The 17,363-nt window shown below is 36.0% G+C and overlaps 1 protein-coding gene across 1 annotated transcript in view; it reads right to left on the bottom strand.

The window, feature by feature from the left end:
* Positions 1 to 17,363, bottom strand: part of PDE3B (phosphodiesterase 3B) — a 185,900-nt gene that overhangs the window by 26,302 nt on the left and 142,235 nt on the right. Inside the window, exons 8-11 of the mRNA XM_007175153.2 lie at positions 17,185 to 17,336; positions 15,968 to 16,105; positions 14,869 to 14,980; positions 12,452 to 12,565 (exon numbers count right to left, since the gene is read on the bottom strand). Of these exons, the coding sequence (XP_007175215.2) occupies positions 12,452 to 12,565; positions 14,869 to 14,980; positions 15,968 to 16,105; positions 17,185 to 17,336 (516 nt within the window). The remainder of the gene's footprint in view (positions 1 to 12,451; positions 12,566 to 14,868; positions 14,981 to 15,967; positions 16,106 to 17,184; positions 17,337 to 17,363) is intronic.

The raw sequence follows: 17,363 nt of genomic DNA on the forward strand, positions 1-17,363 counted from the left end.
AATCTTGTATTTGTATGGAAATATGTATGGAAATATGTTAATATAAATGTTTCAGACATTACATGAAATTTCTAAAAATCTTATATTTGTATTTGTATGGAAATATGTATGGAAATATGTTAATATAAATGTTTCAGACATTACATGAAATTTCTAAAAATCTTATATTTGTATTTGTATGGAAATATGTATGGAAATATGTTAATATAAATGTTTCAGACATTACAGGAAACGTCTAAAAATCTTATATGTTCTGGTATAATGTTATAAGTAATAATCCTAGTTATTACTTTAAAATGTATATCTCAGAAATAACTAATTTTCTTGTCAACTGCATTATTATGAACTTTCATCAAATCTTTAACCATGGTCATTTTTAAGTCTTTTGTCATTTACAGACAGTTCTGGGTGTACTCTGATGATTTTGCAAATATGTTCCTATAAAAGAGTTTCATCTTCAAGAAATTCATGGAAAAGACTCTGACAAGTACAGGTTTCTGGTAACTGACTGTACTGCTGAACTGAATGAATAAGCATTTTCAGAACTCTAATGAAAAACTGATGAACTCATAAAAGTGCTAACAAAAGATCAAGATGAAAAAAAAGAAATTAATTACATGGGACTGAGTGAACTGATGAGGATGAGTATAATTTTTGTGACTTTCTGTCTGAATTAAAAAAAAAAAAAAATCCCACAAGGACTCAGAGGAAAAGAATATACAAATCAATTTTCACTGCAAAGTAAAGGAGCTGTTACAGTGGAGGATTACTGGACTGAATGTCAATGTTATGACATAGTATAAGTGTGTTTCATGTTTGGTAATTGCAATCATTGTTGCTTTTATTCTGGTCATCCATGTAAAAAAAAAAAAAAAAAAAAAAAATCTTCCAACAAACAAAAGTCCAGGACCAGATGGCTTCACAGGTGAATTCTATCAAACATTTAGAGAAGAGCTAACACCCATCCTTCTCAAACTCTTCCAAAAAATTGCAGAGGAAGGAACACTCCCAAACTCATTCTATGAGGCCACCATCACCCTGATACCAAAACCAGACAAAGACACTACAAAAAAAGAAAATTACAGACCAATATCACTGATGAATATAGATGCAAAAATCCTCAACAAAATACTAGCAAACAGAATCCAACAACACATTAAAAGGATCATACACCACGATCAAGTGGGATTTATCCCAGGGATGCAAGGATTCTTCAATATACGCAAATCAATCAATGTGATACACCATATTAACAAATTGAAGAATAAAAACCATATGATCATCTCAATAGATGCAGATAAAGCTTTTGACAAAATTCAACACCCATTTATGATAAAAACTCTCCAGAAAGTGGGCATAGAGGGAACCTACCTCAACATAATAAAGGCCATATATGACAAACCCACAGCAAACATCATTCTCAATGGTGAAAAACTGAAAGCATTTCCTCTAAGATCAGGAACGAGACAAGGATGTCCACTCTCACCACTATTATTCAACATAGTTCTGGAAGTCCTAGCCACGGCAATCAGAGAAGACAAAGAAATAAAAGGAATACAAATTGGAAAAGAAGAAGTAAAACTGTCACTGTTTGCCGATGACATGATACTATACATAGAGAATCCTAAAACTGCCACCAGAAAACTGCTAGAGCTAATTAATGAATATGGTAAAGTTGCAGGTTACAAAATTAATGCACAGAAATCTCTTGCATTCCTCTACACTAATGATGAAAAATCTGAAAGAGAAATTATGGAAACACTCCCATTTACCATTGCAACAAAAAGAATAAAATACCTAGGAATAAATCTACCTAGGGAGACAAAAGACCTGTATGCAGAAAACTATAAGACACTGATGAAAGAAATTAAAGATGATACCAACAGATGGAGAGATATACCATGTTCTTGGATTGGAAGAATCAACATTGTGAAAATGAGTATACTACCCAAAGCAATCTACAGATTCAATGCAATCCCTATCAAATTACCAATGGCATTTTTTACAGAGCTAGAACAAATCATCTTAAAATTTGTATGGAGACACAAAAGACCCCGAATAGCCAAAGCAGTCTTGAGGGAAAAAAATGGAGCTGGAGGAATCAGACTCCCTGACTTCAGACTATACTACAAAGCTACAGTAATCAAGACAATATGGTACTGGCACAAAAACAGAAACATAGATCAATGGAACAAGATAGAAAGCCCAGAGATTAACCCACGCACCTATGGTCAACTAATCTATGACAAAGGAGGCAAAGATATACAATGGAGAAAAGACAGTCTCTTCAATAAGTGGTGCTGGGAAAACTGGACAGCTACATGTAAAAGAATGAAATTAGAATACTCCCTAACACCATACACAAAAATAAACTCAAAATGGATTAGAGACCTAAATATAAGACTGGACACTATAAAACTCTTAGAGGAAAACATAGGAAGAACACTCTTTGACATAAATCACAGCAAGATCTTTTTTGATCCACCTCCTAGAGTAATGGAAATAAAAACAAAAATAAACAAGTGGGACCTAATGAAACTTCAAAGCTTTTGCACAGCAAAGGAAACCATAAACAAGACGAAAAGACAACCCTCAGAATGGGAGAAAATATTTGCAAATGAATCAACGGACAAAGGATTAATCTCCAAAATATATAAACAGCTCATTCAGCTCAATATCAAAGAAACAAACACCCCAATCCAAAAATGGGCAGAAGACCTAAATAGACATTTCTCCAAAGAAGACATACAGACGGCCACGAAGCACATGAAAAGATGCTCAACATCACTAATTATTAGAGAAATGCAAATCAAAACTACAATGAGGTATCACCTCACTCCTGTTAGAATGGGCATCATCAGAAAATCTACAAACAACAAGTGCTGGAGAGGGTGTGGAGAAAAGGGAACCCTCTTGCACTGTTGGTGGGAATGTAAATTGATACAGCCACTATGGAGAACAGTATGGAGGTTCCTTAAAAAACTAAAAATAGAATTACCATATGACCCAGCAATCCCACTACTGGGCATATACCCAGAGAAAACCGTAATTCAAAAAGACACATGCACCCGAATGTTCATTGCAGCACTATTTACAATAGCCAGGTCATGGAAGCAACCTAAATGCCCATCAACAGATGAATGGATAAAGAAGTTGTGGTACATATATACAATGGAATATTACTCAGCCTTAAAAAGGAACGAAATTGAGTCATTTGTTGAGACGTGGATGGATCTAGAGACTGTCATACAGAGTGAAGTAAGTCAGAAAGAGAAAAACAAATATCGTATATTAATGCATGTATGTGGAACCTAGAAAAATGGTACAGATGAGCCGCTTTGCAGGGCAGAAGTTGAGACACAGATGTAGAGAATGGACATATGGACACCAAGGGGGGAAAACTGCGGTGAGGTGGGGATGGTTGTGTGCTGAATTGGGCGATTGGGATTGACATGTATACACTGATGTGTATAAAACTGATGCCTAATAAGAACCTGCAGTATAAAAAAACAAACAAAACAACTAATACTAAACATTACATGAAATTTCTAAAAAAAAAAAAAAAAAAAAAAAAAGAAGATATACAAATGGCCCATAACAACATGAAAAGATGCTCAATGTCATTAGCTATTAGGGAAATGCGAGTCAAAAAACCCACAATGAGATACCCCTTCACACCTACTAGAATGGCTATCAAAAAGATAGATAATAACAAGAAATGGCAAGAAATTGGAATCTTCATACATTGTATGTGGGAATGTAAAATAGTGCAGCCACTTTGGAAAATAGTTTGGCAGTTCCTCCAAATGTTAACCACAGAGTCACCTTATGACCCAGTAATTCCATAAAACTAGGTATATGGCCAAGAGAAATGAAAACATATACCCACACAAAAACTGGTAGAATATTCATAGCAGCATTATTCATAACATCCCCAAAGTGGAAAGAACCCAAATTTCCATCAACTGCATATTGACTGGCAGGAGAATGAGAAAGAGGCAGAAAAAAAATGCTTAATATATAAAATAAATATCAATATATATCAAAGCAATGAGGAAAATACATATGGCTATTATAGACTTCATTTCTGTGACTGGTCACATAGCTGTGTTTGGGATTTAATCATCTTCTTATTTCAGTACCCATCCCTCAGTCCCTTCTTGCTCAGCCAGCATCTCTACTGATTATGGTTCTTTGCCCAGTGGGATGACCCATACTTTCAGGGGTCTGCATTATTAGTGACCCTTATGGCACTGGATTACTGCAGTTTTTCATTATCTTTTGTCACTGGACATAGGAGTACCAAAAAGGTCAGAGAATCCCCTGGGTTCCTAACATACATCCTCCCATGTGTAGTAGGAACCCTATTTTTTCTTGATAATGAGGATCAGACAGGATCAATCACCTGACCTTGTACAGAATCCTCCTCTTGTCTACTGGTTCAAAGGCACGGAGAACACAAAGTGGCCAGATGTCTGTCTCAGTTTACAGTTTCCCTTTTATGTCTCCTCTATTGAAAGCATTTTTCCTTGGGAACTAAGGTGTGTAAGCCAAGTTTTTGTTTGTTTTGGTGGGGGTGGGGGGAGAAGCAAAAATTTTCTAAGTGGATCATTCGAGGTAACAGAAAAAACCCTCCTAATCCCACTCTTTGTTTCACAGATTTGTGTATTCTTGGAATAGGAGAAATGGTACCATATACTGGGCACTGGTTCAGAAAATAAACCACATTTTGTGGGACAGCACCTTAGCCCCACAAAATGTTTTCACCTAACAGGTGCCCCAACTGAGTCTTCAATATGTCATTCTCTCAGGCCAGCTGTGGGATGATAAAGTTCATGAAAAGATCAGTAAATTCTGTGGGCATGAGCCCACTGCAACAATCTTTTGAGGCAAAAATGAGTTCCTTGATATGCAATATTGTATATAATAAGCCAACGGTGAATAAGGCATTCACTAAGTTCATAGATGGTGATGGTGAAGCACTATAGACAGTAAAAGTAAATCCATACACAGAGTAAGTGAGAACAAAAGCTGTCTCTTCTATAAGACAAGGGATCCAATATAATCAACCTACTACTACCAGATAGGTGACTGGATGTTCCCCCAGGGAATGGTGCTATATCAAGGGCTCACCATTGGTTTCTCCTATTGCCAAGCTGGGCACTCAACAGAAGCCAGGGTCAGGTCAGCCTCAGTGAGAGGAAGTCCATGTTGCTAAATCCATACATAATCTCCATTCTTGCCATCTTGGCTATTGTGTTTATAAGCCCATCAAATGAAAACTAGAGTAGCTAAGGAAAGAGTCTGACTGATAATCAAGAGAAGAGGTCATTTTGACTACTTGATTATTGAGAGCCTCTTTTGCAGGGAATGCTCTTTGGGAAGTGTATTAGTCAGGGTTGTACAGAGAAGCGGAACCAACAGTGTGTGTGTTTGTGTGTGAGAAAGTGTGTGTGTGTGTGTGTGAGAGAGAGAGAAAGAGAGAGAGAGAGATTTTAAGGAATTGGCTCATGCGAATATGGAGGCTGTCAAGTCCAAAATCTGCAGTATGGGCTAGCAGACTGCAGAACTAGGTAAGAGTCAATGCTGCAGTTCAAGTATGAAGGCTGTCTGCAGGCAGAATTCCTTCTTTTTGGAGGGAAGTCAGTCTTTGTTCTATTAAAGCCTTCAACTGATTGGATGAGGCCCACCCACATTATGGAGAGCAGTCTGCTTTACTCAAAATCCACTGATGAGTTAATCTCATCTAAAATACAGCCTCACAGAAACATCCAGAAAAATATTTGACCAAATGTCTGAGCACCATGGTTCAACCAAGTTGACACATAAAATTAACCATTACAGTAAGCATTCACATGGGAAACAAATATCCTCCACTCTGAGAAGTCTAGCCACAAATCTCTTTCCCAGAACTCCTTATCACCAATTTTCCAATCTTTTTCCTTCTACAACTCTAAGTATCCAAGCAAGCTATTACCCACAGGCCATGTATCTGTATAGATCCTTTCTCCTGGTCATCTCTCTCTCTAGGCCAAATAAACAAGCAGATTTACTGCTTGATGTTCTGCCTACTGATTGGATTTACCTTCCCCTATTTATCCTTCAAAGGATACCTTTGAGAGACTATAAAGCTGTAGTCATCAACTTTCAGGAGGTACTGACTGGTATATGGGACAAACCAATCTATAAACCAGGTCTTTTCTCCTTCAGTCAACTGGTCAAGGGTAATTCCCCATGAAGCCATATGGATTAAGGAAGAGTGCCAATGTATTAGCAACAGCTGCCATAGGAATCTGAGTTCATATTTGGAGTCTCCTGTTCCTTCGGGGACAGCTCAAAACTAACCTTGTATTTAATATTTCCTCTTGATGATTGAGTGCTACTGTACATGCCAACTTTAGGAGAGTCAGAGGGCCCAAGTTTATGACAGGCAGGTCATGTGGTAACTTAGTGCACATGGTCAAATATTCAAACTCTATCAGAGCCCAGTAACAATCTAGCAGCTGTTTTACAAAAAGAACAGTTATCCGAGGAAGAAGGATGGGCACTGCCTCAAAATCCTAAGGATTTATATTATGATTCCCTTGTAGCGATCTTCTATAACTCCACAGAGGATCCCTACCTGCCAAAGACACTCTGAAAACTGCTGAATGTGTTGAGGGTCATATTGCCAAGTGTCCAAGCAGCTTACACTACCCTGAAACTGCTTCACATGATTCTCCCGCTCTGAGTTGCACATAAAATTCATAGCCTTACAGTTCATGGGTTGGAGCAGCAGTACTGAGATATTGTAAATTTGCCTTTAGAATCCAAAGAGCACTCTAGGTAGGGAATTCAAAATAATTGTCCCTAACCTTGGAGAGGATACCTCAACATATCCTGGACCACCAGATTCCTAATAACTTCACTGAGGTAGCAAATCTTTGAATTTCTGTGCAAGTTCTCTCATTTCTCTTCCTCTGGCACTCTTATCAAGGTATCTAGGATATTTGTTACATCTTGCACAGTAGAGCTATTCAGCATTATCTGGTCATTATACTGGACCACTTTGACACCTTATGGGACTAGGCTAGATTATAACAGAATGGGAGACTTGACATAGCCCAGAACTAGGATGATGAAAGTGTACTGCTATGCCTGCCAGGTGAGAAAGTAAATGTCTTCTTGTGGATTTTGCTAACAGGTATAAAGAAAGAAACATTTCTCCAGATTAACAGCTGTGTACCAAACATGATGAGTTGGGTTGACTTATTCAAAAATTCATATCTGGAACAGCTGTGACAACTGGAGTCACCACCTGATGAAGTTTAGAATAATCCACCGTCATTTTTCAAGATCCATTCATCTTGTGTAAAAGCTAAAGTACCACAGGTCAAATAGCAATGTGATGGAAATCACCACTTCTGCATTTATTAAGTATTTGATTGTGGCATTAATTTTGCAGTCCATCCAGAAATAAGGTACTGCTTTGGTTCACTATTTTGCTAGAATGAGGCAGTTTCAGGAGATTTCATTTGACCCCTCCTACCATGATGGTCCTCTCTGCAGAGATCAAGGAATTAATGGAGGGATTCTGCCAGTTGCTAAATATGTTTATTCCAACTGTGCATTACAAAAATGGGTGGGTTCAGGGAACTATCACTATGAGATGGACCCAGGCCAAAAGTCCTTTTATCATCTAAATTCCGTAAGCCCCTACTATGATTGGTGGGCCAGTGTGGTAGTTTACCCTCCAGGAGTTAGCGTTGCAATGTATTTCTCAACACTGATGAAGGGGGACACTTCTGAGGGACATGGTTAGGTATGGGTGGGAAGACTACATGACCAACCCATTTCAACATCCTATCAGTGTAAGCCTTTGAATTCCTTCCTCCACAGTATATCAGGAAGTTGTGACATCTCAATTTCTCTTAATGCCTAGATTTCAGACAATGAATGGAGCAAACTGTTAGGGCCACTGCCAAGCACTCAAGCTAATGCCCTGAATCCAGAATCTCTAGTAGGTACACCTATATCAATAAATTCAGAATGATCAACCATTACCTTCCTTTCCCTTGCTGTAACACTTTAAATCCATTCCCACATATGTTCCTCAGGTTTCGGCCAATATAAATTTAGGAAATTATTCTGGTGTTTAGACTTAGATCCTGGCAAATATGAGTTTAATTATGGATCACAAAGAAATGAGAGGTGGTGGGACTGGATTTAGAGGTGAAATAACATTCCCCGACAAATCAAGAATCTCAGGTGAGGTTGTTACAAGGTCTTCAGGCAACCAACTCAAGGAGAAATGATTGTTTCTCAGCAGGGAGGTACAGCAAGATTTGAGGGGTTCAGGGTAATCAGATTTACTGAAATCTACTCAAATATTCCCCTTCCAGTTATCAGGGTCCATTCTCTCCCAATCGATACCATAGTTCTAACATAAGAGGCTTAGTGAGGCCATGAACTCAACTTGAATTGTATTTCAGGTAACTTCAGGATCAGACTTTGGATTATGTTTTCAGAAGTTACGATCCTACTACTATAAAAATTAAGGAATCTTTTAGCTATCTGGTCTCTAACCATTCATTAAAACTCTAAACGTGTCATTTCATTTCTTTTTTTTTTATTGAAATATAATTGACACAAAGCACTGTGTAAATTTAAGGTATACAAGGTGTTGATTTGATACATTTGTATATTGCAATATGATTACCACCCGGAGCATTAGCTAACACCTCACTACACCACATAATTATCATTTCTTTTTTGTGGTGAGAACAATTAAGATCTAGTCTCTCAGCAACTTTGAGCTTTATAATATAGTACTGTTGACTATAATCACTATGCTGTGCATTAGCTCTCCAGAACTTGTTTATCTACTAGTTCCAAGTTTGTACCCTTAAACAACATATCCCCAATTCCCTCACTCATGGCCTGTTTTTACAGGTTCAGCATTTTTAGATTCCATATATAAGTGATATCATAAAGTATTTGTCTGACATTTCATTTAGCATAATGCCCTCAAGCCCATCCGTGTTGTTGAAAATGGCAGGATTTCCTTCTTTCTCGTGGCTGAATAATATTCCATTGTGTGTGTATACACACACACACACACACAAACACACACACACCTTCTTTATCCATTCATCCATTGACAGACAAGTTATTTCCATGTCTTGGCTATTGTGAATAATGATGCAATAAACATGGGAGTGTGTATATCTCTTTAAACTTCTGTTTTCATTTCCTTTGGATATATACCCAGAAATTGCTACTTCATATGATAGTTCTATTTTTATTTTTTTGAGGAATCAAAATCTCCATACTGTTGTTCACAGTGGCTGAACCAATTTACCTTCCCTTCAACAGTGCACAAGTGTTCCCTTATATCCACATCCTGCCCAAGACTTATCTCTTGTCTTCTTGATGACAGCCATTCTAACAATTGTCAGGTGATATCCCATTGTGGTTTTGATTTACATTTCCCTGATGATTAGTTAGGCTGAGTACCTTTTCATGTACCTGTTGGCCATTTGGATGTCTATTTTGTTTCTCTGCCCATTTTTAAAAATTGGATTGTTTTTTGGTTATTGAGTTGTACAAGTTCTTTATGTATTTTGGATATTAACCCCTTACCCAGTATATGGTTTGCAAATATTTTCTCCCATTCTGTAGGTTGCATTTTCATTTTTTAAATTGTTTCCTTTGCTGTGTAGAAGCTTTTTAGTTTGATGTAGTCACACGTGTTTATTTTTGCTTTTGTTGCTTATACTTTTGGTGTCATCATTTTTTTTCTATTAATTCTCCATTGCAATCAGAATAAGGCAGCGCATCCCATAGTCCTTATAGTCTTTGTTTCTACCACAATTTTACATTTCAACAGCTACTTGGTCTCCCAAAGAAAGCTTTGTCTTCTACACATACTTGATTCCATAATATTGTGGATAAGGGCTTATAGCACTGCTAGTAAGAACTCAGGAGGAAGTGAAGTACATGGAAGAGAAAACAGGCATTGCCTTAGGGAATACTTAAATCATCTTGAACAGGCTGGTGGTAGAAAACTGCTGTCAAGGACACTGTCAGTGAGGGCTCAGATGAACCCATAATTGGAAACTAGAGGAAAGGGGATCATTGTCAACATAGCAGCAGAAAGCTTAGTCGAATTGTGTGCTGCATATGTGGAATACAAAACTTGTAACAATGAACTTAGATATTTAGCTGAGGAGATTTCCAAGGAAAGTATTAAAGATATATAGCCAGGTTTCTTACTGTTTGAAATAAAATGCAAGAGAAAAATGAGGGAGAACTGTTAAGCAAAACGGGTCCAGGACTTGATAATTTGGGAAATTCTCAACCTGTTCAGACTGCAAAAAATATTAAAAGTAGGAGATTCACTGTCAGGAATGTGTACTCTGGACAGAAAACCAACATTGTAGCTGTACCACTTTTGCTAATTCTTTTGAAGGATGAAAAGGTCAGGGTCTGAGACAGACTTGAAGATGCAACGCTGATGTCTTTGAAGAAGGGGCCATGAGCCATGGAATGCAGGTGGCTTGTAGAAGTTGGAGGGGGCAAGGAAACATTCCACGCCATGCGGCATGTAGGATCTTAGTTCCCCAACCAGGGATCGAACTCATGCCCCCTGCACTGGGAGTGCGGAGTCCTAACCACTGGACCACCACGGAATTCCCCAAATTTGTATTGTTTTAAGCCACTAAGTCTGTGGTAATTTGTTACAGCAGCAATAGGAAACTAATACAGATTTTGGCACTTGGAAGTAGGGTGTTGCTGTAACAAATACCTAAAAATGTGAAAACAGCTTTGGAATTGGGCAGTGGGAGAAGGCTGGAAGAATTTTGAAGAGCGTGATAGAAAACAATAAAATATATTAATCAATATATTCAAGAAGTTCAGTGAACCCCAAATAGGATGAATACAAAGAATATCATCTGAGTGTATCATAGTCAAAATGTTAAAAACCAATAGCAAAGAGAAAAGGGACATAATACTTTTAAGGAGAAATAAGACTTATGGCAGATTTGTCAACAGAAACTATAGAAGTCAGAAGATGAACCCAGAGGTATCTACAAACGTGCTGAAATAAGAAAACATTATTCTAAGACAAAATAAATACATCTATAGGGACTTCCCTGGTGGCGCAGTGGTTAAGAATCCACCTGCCAATGCAGGGGACACGGGTTTGAGCCCTGGTCTGGGAAGATCCCACATGCTGTGGAGCAACTAAGCCCGTGCGCCACAACTACCAAGCCTGCGCTCTAGAGCCCACGAGCCGCAACTACTGAGCCCGCATGCCACAACTGCTGAAGCCCACACGGCTAGAGCCCGTGCTCCACAACAAGAGAAGCCACCGCAAAGAGAAACCCGTGCACCACAACGAAGAGTAGCCCCTGCTTGCCCCAACAAGAGAAAGCCAGCGTGCAGCAATGAAGACCCAACGCAGCCAAAATAAATAAATAAATAAATAAATAAAAATTAAAAAAAATACATCTACAAACAAAAAGCCTGAAGAAAATGATCTCTGATGGAAGCACAGAACTACTGGAAGGAAGGAAGAGCTCTACGAAAGAGTATGGATGGCAGACAAAAATGAACTAGTGACATAAGGCAAATCCATCAATCAAACAATGGCAGTACTTTAAACCACCAAAGCATGTAAAGCAGTGGCTAAGACTATATCACATTTACACTGATTAGTATGGTAATATTTTTCAGGCATTTGTAACTGAGCAAATTCTGTCCTGATTTGTGTGTGTGTGTATTTTATTGGAGCATTTCTCCTCTTTTCTTTTTTTTAATTTTTAAAAATTTTGGCCACACAGCTTTTGGGATCTCAGTTCCCCCACCAGGGATTGAACCCAGGCCACGGCAGTGAAAGTGCCAGACCCTAATCACTAGACCACCAGGTAATTCCTGTCTCCCCTCTTTTATAAACTAGAATAAGAGAGCCATGAATGTTATAATTCATTATGTTTGTATAAATAGTTACATTTACGAGGAAACAAAATTTGAATGTTAACAAGATTTTTAATATCATTATTTAAATACTTATGTGAAGATTTTAAACATGTCCACTTTTGTTGGGAATGTCATATATTTTAAATTTACATGATACACCTAAAACAAAAAAACTAAGAATTGAAAGAAAAGCAAAGAAACGATTATCATAATATTCAGGATATTGGCTACCTCAGTGAAGAAAGCAGCACTGTGGGACACAGAAAAGAAACATGGTAGATTGAGTAGTACTGAATCTTAACCTCACTTTTAAGATGGGTAGTGGGTTTCCTAATTTGCATGTCATTATTCTTCAAAATTTACATAGTCCTTTATATATACCAAAGTTTACTTAATAAAACTTTTAAGAGAACAGAGATAATGAAATGAGATAGTTTGATTTATTATTCCTAATCAAATAATTAAAGGAAATATTTATAGAAGGAAGTACCTGTTTCATTTCCCGCTCCATGATCATTGTGGATCTGCTGTAAGCCAGGAATTGGCCGTGTTGTCAGATACCAAACAGCATGCAGGACATCTGTGGCATGTATACGATTGTGATCTAAAGTCACCAAAATGTTTTATAAAAATGATCATTCTGTTATTTTTAACATAGGACATTTTAAAAAGTACTTTCTAGTCATACTGTATCCTCATAAATAAAATATATGGCTTAGAATAATTTCCAACAATTATGTTTTTGTTTCATCTTATTTTGTAAAAGTTTCTTGATGTGTTAAAAAGTTTTCTTTTAAAAACTTTCACATATACTATGAAAACACAGTAAAGGAGTCAAAGAAAAGGCAGCATTACCAGGGCTAATTTATTTAAGGTTGGTTTTTTTTTTTTTCTGGCCAGTCTGCGAGGCTTGCGGGATCTTAGTTCCCATACTAGGGTGGGTCCCTGCAGTGAAAGTGCCAGGGAAATCCCTACAGTTGCTTTTTTGTGGCTTTTAAAAATATGCAAATAGTGTCTTGGTTATGGAGACCCATGTTTGCAGACAAAACAATTTCTGCACAAAGGCACATAGAACAATTAAAAATTCTGGATACTTGGACAGCCGCCTCGCCAATAGATAAGAAATAACTCTCTCTCAGGCCTGCTATAAGGATTACATGTTAAAAGGTATATACCTTTATATAAACATCCAGAATAGTGTCTGACATGTAGTACATGATCAATAAAACACTGGTTTACTGAAATACCACTATGTGAAAAGGCAAGACCTACAAGTGAAACCCAGCTTTGCTATTTCCAGTTTTATGATCTTGGGAAAGATCCTTCTGAATTTTTACTTCTCACCTGTAAAAGGTAGATAATACAACCTTTCCAACAAAGATTAAATGAGATAACCTTTGTGAATCTAATGATTATAGCCATAGCTGATGTTTCAACAAATATTTAATGTATACCTTCCATGTAGCATTAGCAAATGATACAATACTGAATGTTTAGACTATAGATATGATGTCAACCCACTAGGATCTTATTATTAATACAATCATGACCTTTTATTGACCATTTACCATGTGCCATGAATTTTGATATGTGCTTTACATTATTATCACTACCTATGGGGTAGGTACTATTGTTATTCCCATTTATAAATTTGGAAACTAAAATTTAGAAAAGTTAGATCCCAGTGACTTTTTTTTTTTTTTTTTTTGGTTGCTCAGCGCGGCACGTGGGATCTTAGTTCCCTGACCAGGGATCAAACCTGTGCCCCCTGCAGTGGAAACACAGAGTCCTAACCACTGGACTGCTGGGGAATTCCCCAGAGACTCGTGTCTTAACCAATATATCCTAATTGGAGGTGACCGTGAAGACTCCCCACCATGGCTTTCTTTTTTCCATTCCCCTGCCCTTGAAGTCCACCTTAAAATATCACTTTATTCCATTTATAAAATTCAGCCACTTTTCAAAATGCCTACATTGTAAGTGGTAATTATAGTACATATAACACACATTAAATTATTAAGCATCACCATTATTTATGAGGCCAATTTAAGAAAAATTTGCTCTCTCTATATTTCCCAAAAGTGTGTCCAGCTGGAGGTTAACTGTAGAATGAATCAACACATAAAGAAAATTGTACCTTTTCCTAATATAAAATTAAAATTCTATTGTATCATAAAATCAAATCGCCATTAAAAATTATTCCACAGGGAATTCCCTGGCGGTCCAGTGGTTAGAACTCCGTGCTCTCACTGCCGAGGGCCAAGGTCAATCCCTGGTCGGGGAACTAAGATCCCACAAGCCGTGCAGCCAAAAAACAAACAAACAAAATTATTCTACAAATCAGGACACAGTTAAAAAACAAATTCTATGGATAAATTTTAAACACTTTAAAGTAAAGAAATTTATGAAACTCATGACTTAAAATTACCAAACATTTGAAAAGGTACTCATATGAATAATTGTTAACATAGAGAGATGTATACTATATTACATGAAAAAGCAGATTATAAATAGGTATTAATATTATGATTCACTTCATAAAAAATAAGTATGTATAAGAAAAAGTCTTGAAGGATATATACCAAAATGGGTTTTTTTGGTTTTTGTTTTTAATTTTTTGGCTGCACCGCACGGCCTGTGGGATCTTAGTTCCCTGACCGGGGATCGAAACCAAACCCCATGCATTGGGAGCATGGAGTATTAACCACCGGTCCGCCATGGAAGCCCCCTAACAAAATGTTAACAGTAGTCAGTGTAGGAGGATGTAGATTTTCTTTTTAAATTACTATTTTCCAACTTTTCCAAACATGCAATTTTAAGAGTGTTTAAGGGACCATCTGAAGGGAATTTATAAAGAATTTCAAAACCAGTATTATTTCAACTTAAATAATGTATTTTGATACTTACAAGGAATGTCTCGATAACCATTTTCTAATGCATGAAAGTAGTTCATGAATTGTAGAGTAGGAATTTTAAATATCTCCAATAAGCCAGTGTCTTGAAATAGGGTATACATAACCTAAATGTCAATTAAAAGAAAGTTCGCTTTAAAAATCAGAATTTCTATTTCTAGTGAAATATATGTTTTTGTGATTTGCATTTGGGAAAGTTAACCATGTATATGCCTTTAACTTAAATAAATTATTAAAAACTTCCCTACAGTGAATTCTTTCCGAAATATGAAAAAGGAAGATACCTCCCTAAAGCCCTTGAAAACCAAAGAATGATTATCATATCATGTCCCAGTTTTGAAATTTTTCCACTCTTCCCTTTAGCTTTTCATTCACAATTTATTGAAAGGCATATGAATTGTATTCTATTCTAGTCCTAGGTGTTAAAAGAAGTCAGAACAATATATTTATCACATTTCTGTCCCTAAAGAATTCAATGTGATAAATTGTGTGTGCTCCACATAATTTATCCTTATGTTCTCGCATTTCATAAATAAGATACTTTGGAGTTAATGAGAGTAATATTTCAGGAAGGTTAATCTGATGCTGCTGTGTGGACCCACCAGGAAGAACTTTGAGTCTGGGTGGTAAAATGGAAGTATTTTTCCATGGTTCTAGCATGAAATGGACCATTTGGCCTTGGGTAAAGCACAGGGAGGACAGGTGAAAAAGATGAAGCATAAGTTTCAGTCCAAAGAACTAGATCACCTTTCATGTCCTTTTCAACCACAAGATTTAAAAAAAAGTAAATCTTTATTACTTCTTTAGTGTGAATTAAATCCCATTATTATGGGCAAATAAACTACTTTTCATATAAATATATATAAAATTATGAAATACTTTATATACATAATATTTGTTTTTATATATATGGGTTTATATATCCAGGTTTCTCTTTTCAAATTTTCTATTGAAAATTTCATTTGTGAAAAAAATAATTCAATGAACAATGTTGAACTTGTACCTAAACCAATATTATACATCTTTAGATTTTGCTTTTTATAGATTCAAGAAAAAAGTAACTTATAATAAAGCAGTAGAGATTTGAAACAAACCTGACTGAGGATCCTTCCTGATTTCTCTCCCATCTTTTCTACAAGTTCAAAAATTTGAAAATTCCAGTTACTCATATTTTCTATTAATGAGTCATAATCTTCTATTAAAATCAGTTCCCGTGATGCTTCTTGTTCAATCTGTACATGTAGGGGAAAAAAAAAAACCAAACCAACTTAACCTTACTTTTTATAAATATTGTTAAATCCATAGCTAAATGAGAACACTTAAAAATGAACACTATAAAAATGGTCAATATTATTTTCTATAATGGTTATTCTCAAATATAAATTGTACTTCCTATTAATTCTCTTTGTAGAATGTTATCTTCAGACAAATATAAACATATCTTCTAGGCATAAAAAGACTTATTGGTCTTTACACTACTTTTATAAATAAAACTATTATATTTCCAAAACACTACACAAATCTAAAATCCATTATTTTCATTTTGGAAGTTACAGGTATCAAAGCAGACAGAAACTCATATCCTTAAACTGGCATTTATTACTAGGATAACTTCCCAAAAGAAATGGATGGGGTTTTTTTCCCTAAAAAGCTTAGATTTTGAACTTTAAGAACAAAAAAAATATTAAGAACAAAAAAACCCCTACAATTATAAGTAGGGTATTTTCATTGTTTTTAATGACTATGCACATACTTTATTTTTTCATATTTTAACACATACAATGAAGAAAAAATCAGCATAGAAAGTAATATATTGACTATAAAACCAAATAAATGTGTTCATTTTAAAATGAATGCACTTAGTTATTCTAGGATGATGAGTTTAAATGTAATTATTTTTAACCCAAGGTTTTCTTTCTTTTTTTTGTTTTTTATTTGGGTATAGTTGATTTACACTGTTGTGTTAGTTTCAGGTGTACAGCAAAGTGATTCAGTTATACATATACATATGTCTATTCTTTTTCAGATTCTTTTCCCATATAGGTTATTACAGGATATTGAGTATCATTCCCTGTGCTATACTGTAGGTCCTGGTTGTTTATTTTATATATAGTAGTATGTATATGTTAATCCCGAACTCCTCATTTATTTAAAGAAACTCTATTTTCAGGTGTTAATAGTGACTTTTCAGTAAAAATTTTTTAAAAATCATTATATTAAAAACCTTGTTCTGGGCAAAAATAATAAACTTAGTACTAACTAATAATATATTTCACCTTAACATAATCAATATTGAAAGTTTATCTTTTACATTTGGTTGCTCTTCATTCTGTGCCTCTTCTTTTAGGTGATTATCACCTTCCCAAAGTAATTTTCTGCAGTCTCTGTTCTTTGTTTCCACTTCTTGTTGAGCTTCCGTAAGGTTGAATGATGCTTTTGAGAAAACGGTAGTGTCTTCATCACCTTTCAAAAAGTATTTAAAGTAATAAA

Source organism: Balaenoptera acutorostrata, chromosome 9 (assembly GCF_949987535.1).
Source record: "Balaenoptera acutorostrata chromosome 9, mBalAcu1.1, whole genome shotgun sequence".
NCBI lineage: Eukaryota > Metazoa > Chordata > Mammalia > Artiodactyla > Balaenopteridae > Balaenoptera > Balaenoptera acutorostrata.